Source organism: Octopus sinensis, linkage group LG7, assembly GCF_006345805.1.
Source record: "Octopus sinensis linkage group LG7, ASM634580v1, whole genome shotgun sequence".
Classification (NCBI taxonomy): domain Eukaryota; kingdom Metazoa; phylum Mollusca; class Cephalopoda; order Octopoda; family Octopodidae; genus Octopus; species Octopus sinensis.
The window spans coordinates 99,883,101-99,896,464 of record NC_043003.1 but is presented as its reverse complement, the minus strand read 5'-3'; the positions used below and the strand labels follow the sequence as shown (position 1 = coordinate 99,896,464).

The window sequence follows — 13,364 nt, the reverse complement described above, 5'->3', positions numbered from 1 at the left end:
AACATAGGAAAAGGAACGGTCCAAGGAAGGGAAGACAGAGGTACACATACACACAATGGCTTTCAGTTTCCATCTACCAAATTCACTCACAAGGCATTGGTCGGCCCGGGGCTATAGCAGAATATACTTGCCCAAGGTGCCACGCAGTAGGACTGAACCTGAAACTGTGTGGTTGGTAAGCAAGCTACTTACAACACAGCCACTCCTGCAGATGATATATATAGATATACACACACAAGTGTGTGTGTGTGTATAGGGGTCTAAGTGAGAAAAGAAAATAGAACATATGAGAGGAAGAGGAGAGAGAGAGAGAGAGAGAGAGAGAGAGAGAGAGAGAGAGAGAGAGAGAGAGAGAGAGAGAGAGCAAGTGATATAGAGAGTGGAATAGAAAAATGAATGCATGAGAGTCAATTGAAAAGTGAAATTGAGCAACAAGGTCTGTGGAATTGTGGGAAGGCATGGACAGTGTATAAATGTGTGTCTTCATGAGAGAGAAAAAGTGTAAAAGAGAAATTATGCATAAATGTCCAGAAACATCAAACCCACCTACAATGTATTATAGGACAGTAAATAGTAAAAATTAGAGAGAAAACCTAGTCTCTGGTCTTGTGATTTCATTGATTGTTGAAATGTCCACCCCTCACAAAGGCTTTACTAGTGACCTTGCTTTGACCAGAAATTGAAACAGGGAACTTAAGTTTTGGGCTCTGTAGCATTTACTGAAATCTATCATGGATAAAAGTCTACAAATTTTTAAGGTGGGGTAGAGTGGGAGAAAGGAAGCAGGATTTTGTGAAATTCCTACTTCCACCAAAGACATCAATAAGAATTAAAAACATGTTATAAAGTTCAGTGTATAATGTGATTTATTCAATAAAATTCCTAGTTTACTTATTTTGTAATAATAAGCGGTTCATTGGTGGATTTAATTATTGATTAACAATCACCTAATGGATAGTATAATTGAAGTCTTACAGAGAACTTTCTACAGTGTTCAATTATAGACTGAAATGGGCTCACTAAAATGTCTAAGTACAGATAAAGGAAGAATTGAGAGATTAATAATGGACTTGCTAAACGTTCTATAATACAAGTTGAGGGATTCATCAACAATTTAGGAGAGATTAGATTGCTTTTATAACAGAGATGGATAGGCACAGAACATTACTGATGTGGAGAGAGAGAGAGAGAGAGAGAGAGAGAGAAACAGAGGTGAGGGAGATCGGAATGTAGAGAAAAGTAGGTAGAAAAAATAGGAATAATCTCTGTAAAAATGAAGTTACCAGCAGATATCGTTAAGGTCCCTTTTGCTGCCAGCTCCTTTACTTCTTCGGTGAAATCCTTACCACCTGCTTTTTCAAGGGCTGATCCTAAAAATAAGAATATATAATCAAGAGTTTGGTTTAAATGGATTAATGTGAAGTTATTGAATAGTATGGTGATGTAAGTGAAAATAGCCTATTGTGACACTAAAACTAGACTAAGGATCTAGAAATAGTTAGTGGAGTATTTATAGTGTTTTAGAACATGAACAATTGAGAGATGTAGAAGTGGTGAGGTCTTGCACATTGATAGGTTATGGTTGTAATGATTAATATGGAGGGGTGTTGATGGGGTGTGCAGGTGGTAATGTATATTCTGTTGTAATTCCATTCACAACTAAGATGCATTATGGGAATATAAACAGACTCTAGTACTTGACTGATCTTTAATTGAGCAAGAAATAGAACAAAATGATATTATTGGAATATGAACTTCTGTCACTTTAGAAAGAAGTTTGGTATCCTAAAGACAGCCAAGAGTATGGGATTAAGATGGTAGTAGTGTATGTATATATGGGATTAAGATGGTAGTGTGTATGTATATATAAGACATCATAGTGATTATATACATTCTACAGACCATTAAGTGTCTTTAAGTAATAAATGCATCATTAAGTGTCAATATATTAAACACACCACAGGTGTTTCTACATGCAATAAACTAACAATTCTGTATATTGAACAAGTCCCAAATATTGTGAATGTGCATATATGTTTAGTTTTAATATACCATCATGTCTGTACGTAAAGATCCTTCTAGAACAAACTGATATCAAAACATGCATTTAGCTTATTACTATTATTATTATTGTAAGGCTGTGAGCTGGCAGTATCATTAGTGTGTTGAGCAAAATCTTTGTGACTTTTCTTCCAGCACTTTAGATTGAGAATTCAAACCCTGGCGAAATTAACTTTGTATATCATCTGTTCGGGCTCAATAAAATATAGTACCAGATAAATCCTGGAGTCGGTGTAATCGATTAACCCACTCCTCATAAAATTGCTAGTCATGTGCCAAAAATTGAGAAAAATAAGTTACCACGTACAGCACCCACAATGATGCAAGACTTATATTCAAGAGAATTAACTCCTGCTGTTAGATTTAATAGTTACTCCCCTTACATTAGCAATCTCCAGCTCTCGTCCATTGAAAGTTCAGGGGAAGAATTACCAAGTGTTGGCTTCGCTAGAAATAGTAGCGAAATATTTATTTATTTTTTTATAATGAAAGCACGCACGTACTCCTAAATATGCTAGATTTTGAAAATGACGTGATGGTCTTGGCTGTAACTGGCCAAATTGTAATAGCAGGAGACAAAATGCCTTTTGGTAGTTATGCCCTTCTATACTTTGAGTTGAAACTGTTGAGATCAATTTTGACTTTCGAACTTCCAGGCGGCTCAATGAAATTATGTACCACTTAAGTAGTTGAGTTAACTTATAATATTGTAATGCGTCCCAGGTGAGAAGAAAACTTTCGTCATAGGCTCACTAGTCCAAGGCTGACTTGAAGCTAAACAACAACTGCCGATAATTCCGCTCACCGTGGAAGCATGGAAAAGTGGGTGTTAAAATTATGACAATGATAATTATGTTGATGATGAAGATGACAATGGAAAGGATGACGGTGATAATAATGATGATGATGATAATGATGTAATCATAATGATGCTGTCATTTCAATAGAGCACATGAAAGCACTCCAATAATATCCCCAAGATATGAACTGAACTGACAGTCCTACCATGTCACTCACCCCTGTTTTGCTCTTCCAGTCATATTTTTATTGTTGTTTATGTTATGGTGCTATTGTTGTTATTCTTAAGCTATAGATCAGTACTTACCCACTTCACCACCCATATAATACGTGGAATTTGTTGGGTGGATGATGGCATCAGCATTGATTTTGGTTATGTCTCCTTGCAATACTGTCATCTGGGAACAAAATACATAATAACAGACATAATAATGAGCTTATTATATAAAGTGGTAATGCACACAACTTGTGAGAAAGTGTTAAAAGAGGAGACAGAAGCAGCAATGAGTCAAGTAAAGAAAGACAGTAACATAAACTAGAAGTATATACACAGTACACAGAATAAAACAGAAAGAGGCAAAAATGTTGTGGATAGGGTTAAGGTTTGACCAAAGTCTATGGATAACAGTTAGAATTGGAAGGAAGATTATCCCATGGATTAGTATAAGACTTTACAAGGATAGAGAAAAACAAAACTCATAGGTAATAGCAGACATTTTCATCCAGATTAGTCAAGATCAATGGCATTGTTTTGAAGTTGAGAATTTAATGAGAAAAGTACTGGAAGAGAACAGAATATAGGAGTATGTACTTGCTGATAAGGAAGCCTCTTGAGCTGGAAACCGTTGTACTGTCTGGAAACAGCTTTTCACCAATAGTGAATATAATAACTGACAATGAAGAGAGATCAAACTATATGGAACATTGTATTTTAGAAATCAGGGAAAGATGAGTGTGTATCTTTATAATAAGGCCCAGCAGAGGCTACCCAAGAACCATTAGCAACTACATCATAGATGATGAGTCTACATAGTTGCTTGAACTGTTAAAAATAGTTAATTCTTTCAAATCACACCTTATTCTCTTCAAAAAAGGAAGAATACAGGGGATAATGTAATGTTAAATATCTCTAAAAAGATGAGATGGTCATGGCTAGAATACCTTTATTCATAGATCAGCTCAATCTGGACTAACCAGAAGTTAAACAACAACATTATTATAGATGAGGTGGTCATCACTGGAAATCTGATCATCATCATTATTTTAACATTCACTTTTCCACTCTTGCACGAGTAAGATGGAACCCTTGTTGAGGCAGATGTTCTACACTTGTACAATGAGCCATGTAGTGGGACTGAACTTGAGATTATGTGGTTGGAAAGGGAACTTCTTAACCACACAGCCATGGCTGTGCCTGACCACACAGGCATGGTCAAATTATGCAATAAAGACTGACTGTATTTGATGTACCATATATTGATACAGTTCTGCAGGGATAACTCAGTGTTTAGCCTAGTTGTGGCAGAGGGGACTGGGGTCACTTAACAACAATATCATCATCATCAGAGACAATGTGGTCAAGGCTGGAAAGCTGACCACACAACACAGACAAACTGAACCAGATGCAGATCATAATGATGCTGTCATTTCAATAGAGCACACGAAAGCACTCCAATAATATCCCCAAGATATGAACTGAACTAACAGTCCTACCATGTCACTCACCCCTGTTTTGCTCTTCCAGTCATATTTTTATTGTTGTTTATGTTATGGTGCTATTGTTGTTATTCTTAAGCTATAGATCAGTACTTACCCACTTCACCACCCATATAATACGTGGAATTTGTTGGGTGGATTTGTGGGCATCTTGTTGGTCATTGTCTGATGTTGTTGTTTCACCTCAGGTCAGTTCATGATGAAGTTAAGCCATGACCAATATTATTCTGGCTTTGACCATCTCATATTTCTTCAATTATGATTTGAAACAACAATGCTACTGTCACCACCACCACCATCACAATTATCTCACAGTATTTGTTCTGACTCTCTACAACACTTTGAGTTCAAATCATGCCAAGGTTAAGACTTCTTTTAATCTTTTAGGGGATTCATCAAAAACATACTGTTCTAGGGCAGTAGACTAATAGGACTGTAAAAACGTGAAACTGGATGCTTTGTAGTATTTGCTCTGATTCTTTGTGTTCGGAATTGAAATTCTACCATTGGCATACCTAGGCAATAAACTTAGCACTCATACTTGACACTCAGACGTCTTTAGTGGAATTCATTCTATTGCAAGTATCTGGCCCAGGTTTCCATCTTTGCAAATACATTCCTCCCTCCCTCCTACTTGTCTTGCAGACTTTGGTAAAGGCTCATGGGTAGTACTTTCTTTCTTCACTAAATGGAAATCACAATGGTCACAACATCAACATCAGTGGAAGAACTCACCTTCTGTCCTAGGAATAGTTTCTTCTCAGATAAAACTGAAAATCCAGCCAGATTCTCTGCAGCAGCCATGTTTACATTTTCAGCATCTTTTAATATTCGAGCCTGAAATAAGAGAATGATAACTGATAAAGTGATAACAGGGTCCCTAAAAAAATTGCAGTAATATCTGGACTCTGTTTCCACAAATCCATTCACCACAATCCAGTGGACTTAATAAGGTGGTGGTGGTAGTGGTAATAGTAGTGTTTGTCATGGGTGTAGTGTTGGTGTTGTTTAGCTCCATGGTCAATGTCGTTCCAATCATGACCATTCCCTCTTTTACCTATGTGTTGAGAACCCAAGATCACATTATTTGGTGTATTCATTATATTTTAAGATAGCAGAGTGGATCAGAGAGTGATTTGGTTACTATTTATAGTAGGTAAAGCAACAATGTAGAGGCTCTAAGGTGGGAGTGGTGATGGTAGTGTGTGTAATCGTAGTATTGGGGTGTGGTGATTGTAGTAGTGGAGGGGGGGTGGCCATGGGTGTGCTGATGGTTGAGGTGGCAGTGGATGTGGTAATATTGGTGAGTGTGGCAATGGTGATGGATGTCATAGTAGTGGTTATTTCCATAGATGTTATGCAGTCTGCTAGAAATAACCAAATTCTCTCTTAAATCACAGAAAAGACATTAAATATTGTTGTCCTAGATGCACTTATGCATGAAAAAAATAATTACCATGACTGGCATCTTGATTATAGGTTTGCTTGATTAGGGCTAACCCTGGGCTAAACAAGAAAAACAACAACATTACTATAAGTCTATAAGGGAACTTCTTTATGGTTGTTTGACATGATAGAAATAGCTATTGCCTTCAAAAAGGAAGGACACATTATATAATGTGGCTCTCAACCAGGGTCCATATAAGATTTTGTTGTTAAAATTAATGTGCCATAAGTCACTTATACTACTACAAGACACAAAATATTTTAACAATTTCTTTTATATAATTCCTAATAATATTTAATTATAAAAATATGAGATTTTTTAAAACATCAAATAACTATGGCGGTCCACTCGAGGAAAACAGAAATTAAATAGGTCCATAGGCCAAAATGGTTGAGATCCACCACTCTGGATAAACTACCCCTAAAAGAATATAGGATGATCATGGCTGTTTCAAGACTCACCTAGGGGCTAAACGACAGCACCAAGAATCAGCAAGAATTTAGCAATCTGTACTTACTTTGACACCTTTTGGTTTGCTATCAACAGTCTTAGTAACCTTATTTGCCGGAACAGCAGCAGGTTTTCTGGCAGCAGTTGTTGTATCTGGATGGCTATTCTGTGCATTGGTCAACTTGGCTTTTTTTGTTGTTGGTGGTTGTGCTCCAGATCTGGAGGTACTTGCACCACTCACAGTGGATGTAGATCCTTGCTGTATTGCCTTGCCTCCTCTTCTCTTCTGCTGGCTGAGCAATTCAGGGTGGATCTTTGGCAGTACCCCACCAGCAGGAATGGTGACATGTTTAAGTAACTGTGGAATAATATTAAAACAAAAATCATTATTATTATTATTAAGGCAGCGAGCTGGCAGAATCGTTAATGCACTAGAAAAAATGATTAGAGACATTTTGTCTGTTTTTTTGTCCAAATTCTGTTGAGGTCAATTACACCTTCTATCCTATTGTGGGGTTGACTAGCCCCTTCCCCCAAAATTTAAGGCCTTGTGCTTATAGTAGAAAGAGTTATTATTAATATTATTATTGTTATTATTATTATTGATGATGATGATGATGATGATGATGATGATGATGATGATGATTAAGGCAGTGAGTTGGCAGAATCGTTATTGTGTCAGACGAAATGCTATGTAGCATTTCTTCTATCTCATTACATTCTGAGTTTAAATACTGTTGATATCACTTTGCCTCTCTTTTGGAGTCAAGTACTGGGATCAACAATATTGGCTAATCCCCTCCTCTCAAAATAGGTGACCTTGCACCTAAACTTGAAACCATTATTTAAAGGTGGTGAGCTGGCAGAATAGTTAGTATGTTAGACAAAATGCCTAGCAGCATTTCTTATAGCTCTTTATGTTTTGAGTTTAAATCCTGCAGAGGTCAAGTTTGCCTTGAAATAGGGTACCATTATTTAAAGATGGTGAGCTGGTACAATTGCTAGAGTGTCAGATAAAATACTATGCAGTGTTTGTTCTGACACTTTTTATTTGGAGCTCAGAAGAAGTCAAGTTCTGGGATTGGTGTAACTAACTACCCACCTTCCCAAATTTCAGGCCTTGTACCTATTTTAGAAAGGATCATCATCATCATCATCATCATCATCATCATCATCATCAACATCATCATCATCAACAACAACAACAACATCATCATCGTCAGGTGGCAAGCTGGCCAGATCTTTAGCATGCCAGGCAAAATGCTTAGTGGCATTTCATCCAACATTACGTTCTGAGTTCAAATTCCACCAAGGCTGACTTTACCTTTCATCCTTTTGAGCACTGGTGGGGGTCAATGTAATCGACTTAACCCCCACCCCAAAACTGCTGGCCTTGTGCCAAAAATTGAAATCATCATCATCATTATTATTAATATTAAACGTATTAACAAGAATCTGTAGAATTTCACGCAAAATGCCATGCAGTATTTAGTTACATCTTTTTCTTAGGTTCTGGGTTTTAGTAACACAGAAGTCAACTTCATTTTTATCCATTGAACTTTGATTGCAAAGAATCAGAAAAAATACTCAAGGCATTTTTTTCTGATTCTCTCACTGCCTAGTAACAAAAATAATTGCTTTGGATATCGTCATTTTGCCTTTTGAAACTTGATCATTAATGGACAAGTTTCCTCCATGCAGTTCATCAGAAACCCAGTCTTCAACTATATTGAGAGACAAACTCTAAAGAATTTCACCAAGAATTTAAAACTCATCAGCTCCCCTCAACCTGGTTTAGATAACTTGCTAATGCCATTGACCAGTCAGCAGGGCATTGCTACATGCAGATAGTCTCTGCAGCCAGATAAGTATTGGCCTTTCTTTATTTTAAAAGTCAATAATAGTCTTTGGAAACAATATGAAAGGCATTAATGCCAGTGAAGTAGAATAGATATATTTAGGAGAAGAAACCAAGTACTGGACTCAGTTGACCAAGGCTTAAATCTCTACTCTGCTTCACCCATGAAACATATATATATATATATATATATAAGTAAATGTGGTTGTTTAGTTAAGAAGCTTGCTTCTTAAGCAAACTTTTTAACAAACTATGCAGTCATGGATTCTGTCCTGCTGCACTATACATCAAACATGTAACTTGTACAACAGCCCCAAAGGTTGACCAAAGATTTGTGGGTGGATTTAGTTGACAGAAAGGGAAACAAACCTGTCATGCGTGTGTGTGTTACTGTCTCCCTGTCCTGACATCACATGATGTAAATGAGTGTCACAAGTGATCATTCATTTTGGGTCTTCTGTGAAAACATGTGCAGCTATGGTGAAATATTACATTATTTGGAAACAGGTAAGGGTCAATGAACAGGGAGGGCATCTGGCCATAGGAAATCTGACCCATGCAAACATGGAAAAGTGGATGTAGAATGATGATACACACACAACCATATCTTTCACTCACAAGTGACTATGAGTTGATAACAGGAACCATACTTCTGCTAATAATCTTAGGGGCCTCAGTAGTTGTGAGCAGAGACAGACACCTTCTTGGCCCTTCCACACTTGACCCAGCAGAACATTGAAGATGTGACAGCAGGAAGAAGAGAGAGTTGCATTAACATTAGACTGGCGTTCATTTTCAGCTGAGTAAACCAGAGCAATAAACTTAGTCCAGGAATTGAACCTATGACATTATCATTGTGAGTCAAAAATTTTAACCATTAAGCCACACATTTTCATACACACTTATAAAATGAATGAGTACATGTTATAATTAATTAAAAAATATAATTTACTACGAGAAATAACTCAACTTTTATATCAAGAAATCTACCACTCTCTATCTGTCTCCAACAGGCTTTCTTCCTTTCTCCTTTCTCTATATATTTACCATTCTTTATCATTCTCTGTCTGTATATGTATATCCCTCAGGCATACTGCTCCCTGTTATATAATCATCACAACAAACATGAACAATCAACGTCGCCCATTGTCTCCCTTGATAAAAGGACTTTCACTTTGTTTCCCGCCAAAACAATTAACTTGTACAACAACGGCAGTCGAATAAAGTATCTTGTATCGTTAACACGTTGTTTCAGTCTCTCTCATTTTCTTAATCTTTCATACTAAGTACTCACTACTTCCTTTAATACTCAATACATTATATATATATAACAACAACATGGTGTCAGAATACTAAAAGAACCCAAAATACAGAAACCAAAGGAAAAAAGAAGTTGAAATCATACTTCAAAGACGAAATGGAAAATTTACTGCATCCAAAAGACCTAGACTTTAATCAGGAAAATCTAGCCGCAGCATGGAAAAAGTGGAAAAAAGAATTCAATCTCTTTTTGATAGCAACAGAAAGTGACATGAAGCCAGACAAAGTAAAAACTTCAATGTTTTTAACTTGCATCGGTTCCAAAGGCCGAGACATCCATTCCACTCTGGATTTCGATTCACCCGACGAAGAAATGAACCTTCAGACAGTAATCGAAAAATTCGATGCATATTGTGAACCCAGGAAAAACATAACTTTCCTAAGACACAAATTCTTCACATGTGGACAAGCGGAACATCAAAAATTCGATGAGTACGTAGTAGAGTTGTGCCAAAAGGCACAACAGTGCGAATTCGGCAACCTCACAGGCAGTCTCACCAAAGATATTCTGATATGTGGAATCAGAGACATGAGATTAAGAGAAAGATTATTGAGAGAACCAAATTTAGACCTACAAAAAACAATTCAAGCAGGTCAGAGTGCAGAGCAAACACGACTCCAATCAAGGATGCTAAATGCCACATCCGAAACAAGAGATAACGAAATCTCGAGGGTATATAGTCAACACGACAGAAAAGGCGCCAAAACTCAAATAACCCGCCATATGCAATCCAGACATCAAAACGAACAAGGTGGAAGTGACAGAAAGCCCGCGAAGTTTCAAGCGCCAAGTCAACACTACGTCACTAACTGTCACTATTGTGGTTATAATCACAAAAGAAATAAATGCCCAGCATTTCACAAGACATGTGAAAAATGCAAGAAACAAGGACACTATGCAAAAATGTGCAAATCAAGAAAATTTGTACATAAAGTAGAGATACATACCGACGATGAATCAGATGACGATACACATGTACTCGAAATGATCACTGCAAATAATTCCCGCGTGCACAAAATCGAAAAGTTCAAGACTCCAAAAGACATTTGGACGGTCGAACTAAAAGTGAACAACTCGAATGTAACATTCAAAATAGATACAGGAGCAGACGTAACCGTACTGCCATTCAGAGAATATAGAAATATAATTCCAAAACACAACTGCAAAAACCTCAACTCGATTATCAGCTTACAATAACACAGCTATAAAAGTGCTAGGAAAATGCACAGCAGTCATTAAATACAAAGAATTATCAAAGCAAATAAAATTCATTGTTGCAAAACAAACTCGCACGCAGTTATAGATGCAAAGACAGCCAAAGATCTGAACCTGATTCAGAGAATTTCAAAAATAAATTCGTCGAACACAAACGACATATTAGAAAAATATGAAGACTGTTTCGGAGAAATCGGCACTTTGTCAATAACACATCATATCACAGTGGATCCACAAATAACTCCTGTAATTCATCCACCAAGATCGGTTCCTTTTTCTATAAAAAAAACTCAACAAAGATTAAAAAGAATGACAGAATTAGATATCATAAAACCTGTAGTGAACCTACAGACTGGGTAAATTCCCTAGTCATCGTTGAAAAAGCCAACGGAAAACTCTGACTCTGTTTAGACCCGAAGATCTAAACAAAGCCATAAAAAGGCAACATTTCAAACTCCCTACAGCGGAGGACATTTTTGCACAAATGCATAACCCTAAATATTTTTCAAAACTCGATGCATCTAATGGATACTGGCAAATTCCAGTTGACGAAGAAAGCTCCCATCTTTTAACGTTCAACACACCTTTTGGAAGGTATCGCTTCACACGACTACCCTTGGGAATTCACAGCGCCAGTGAAGTTTTCCAAAAAGAAATTTCAAAAATAATAGAGGCATAGAAGGAGCAAGAAATTCACAGGATGACATCATAATCTGGTCCAACACTTTAGAAGAACACACAATAGACTACAACAAGTTTTCGATCGAATCCGAAAGCACGGATTAAAGTTAAATAAATCAAAGTGTATCTTCTATGAATCACAAATCAAGTACCTTGGGCATATATTAACCAGCGAAGGGATAAACAAGATCCAACCAAGGTACAAGCAATCATTCACATGCCACTGCCAACAAGTAAAAAAGAATTACAAAGATTCCTAGGTATGACAAATTACCTATGTAAATTTTTATCTAATTACTCCGAAGTCACAGCACCATTGCGCCAGCTTCTACAGAGTGACACGTTATGGTCATTCGACAAACCACAAATCGAAGCAATAAAAAAGCTAAAAGAAATGATTACCAGAAAACCAGTGCTACAATTTTATGATCCAGATCTACCAATAAAAATAACTACAGATGCTAGTAAGCATGGGCTCGGAGCGATACTTGAGCAGAAACACAACGAAGATGGCTACCTGTTTCGTTTGCATCTCGTGCAACAACTCAAGCGGAACAAAACTACTGTCCGATAGAGAGCGAAGCTCTCAGTATAGTTTTCGCATGCAAGAAATTTCATCAGTTTATATACGGAACTCATTTCAGAATCGAAAATGACCATAAACCGTTGAAGCAAATATTCAAAAAATCGATCACTAAATGCCCCCCAGAATCCAAAGATTTCTACTAACATTACAAAGATATGATTTTGACCTAAACCACATACCTGGTAAAGAATCAATTGTTGCAGATACCCTATCACGTGCATACCTTGAGCAAAATACTCCAGAAGTATCAGACGAAGATATGAAATCGCACATTCATGCAGTAATAAAAAATTACCCCATAACCGACACTAAATTAAACGAGTATAAAGAAGCCACTGCAGACGACCCGTCTCTACAGACACTCATCACATTTACAAGAACAGAATGGCCCCCAAAAGACAAAATACCAATAAACATCAAACCATTCGTATCTATTCGTGATGAAATATCAATCGTCAATGGTCTCGTTCTAAAAGGTTCAAGAATAATTGTACCTAAGTCATTACGTAGAGAAGCTCTACAGGAAATACATACCGGACACATGGGTATCGAAAAATGCATAGAGAGAGCGAAGGAATGTATATACTGGCCCGGCATTAACGCTCAAATCAAGGACATGATTAACACATGCTCATACTGCATTGACTACAAAAATCAACAAGCAGCCGAACCACTAATAAATCATGAAATACCTACTACACCATGGACCAAAGTGGGTACAGACGTATTTCACCTGTCTGGAAATTCGTATGTCACAATTATTGACTATACAACAAGATTTTTTGATCTACACGAAATAAATGATTGCCAGTCAAAAACCGTAATCAAAAAATTAAAAGAAACTTTTGCTAAATTCGGAATTCCACAAACAGTTGTAAGTGACAACGGTCCAGAATTCAATTCGGCTGAATTCAAAAAATTTGCAAAAAATTGGCATTTTCATCACACGAAGACAAGCCCGCATTATCATCAAGCGAATGGCATGGTTGAGAGAAATATACAGACAATAAAAAAGACGCTAAAAAAGGCATTCAAAAGTGGCGAAGAACCTCAGTTAGCGCTCTTAGCATTACGCACGACTAAATTACAAAATGGTGCACCATCCCCTGCAAATCAAATAATGAATAGAACATTGCGAACAAATCTCCCAACATACTACACACGACAAATTGGTATCAGGCCTCACGAAAAGAAGAAATCAAACATTACAACAGAACTCCCAGAGTTAAAC

General features: G+C 37.0%; 1 protein-coding gene across 5 annotated transcripts in view; it reads right to left on the bottom strand.

Annotated features, from left to right (window-relative positions):
* Window positions 1-13,364, bottom strand: part of LOC115213931 (core histone macro-H2A.1) — a 57,835-nt gene that overhangs the window by 29,237 nt on the left and 15,234 nt on the right. For all 5 annotated transcript variants that reach the window (XM_036504997.1, XM_036504995.1, XM_036504996.1 and 2 more), the window contains exons 3-6: window positions 6,540-6,830; window positions 5,311-5,412; window positions 3,167-3,257; window positions 1,284-1,370 (exon numbers count right to left, since the gene is read on the bottom strand). In XM_036504997.1, coding sequence (XP_036360890.1) covers window positions 1,284-1,370; window positions 3,167-3,257; window positions 5,311-5,412; window positions 6,540-6,830 — 571 coding nt within the window. The remainder of the gene's footprint in view (window positions 1-1,283; window positions 1,371-3,166; window positions 3,258-5,310; window positions 5,413-6,539; window positions 6,831-13,364) is intronic.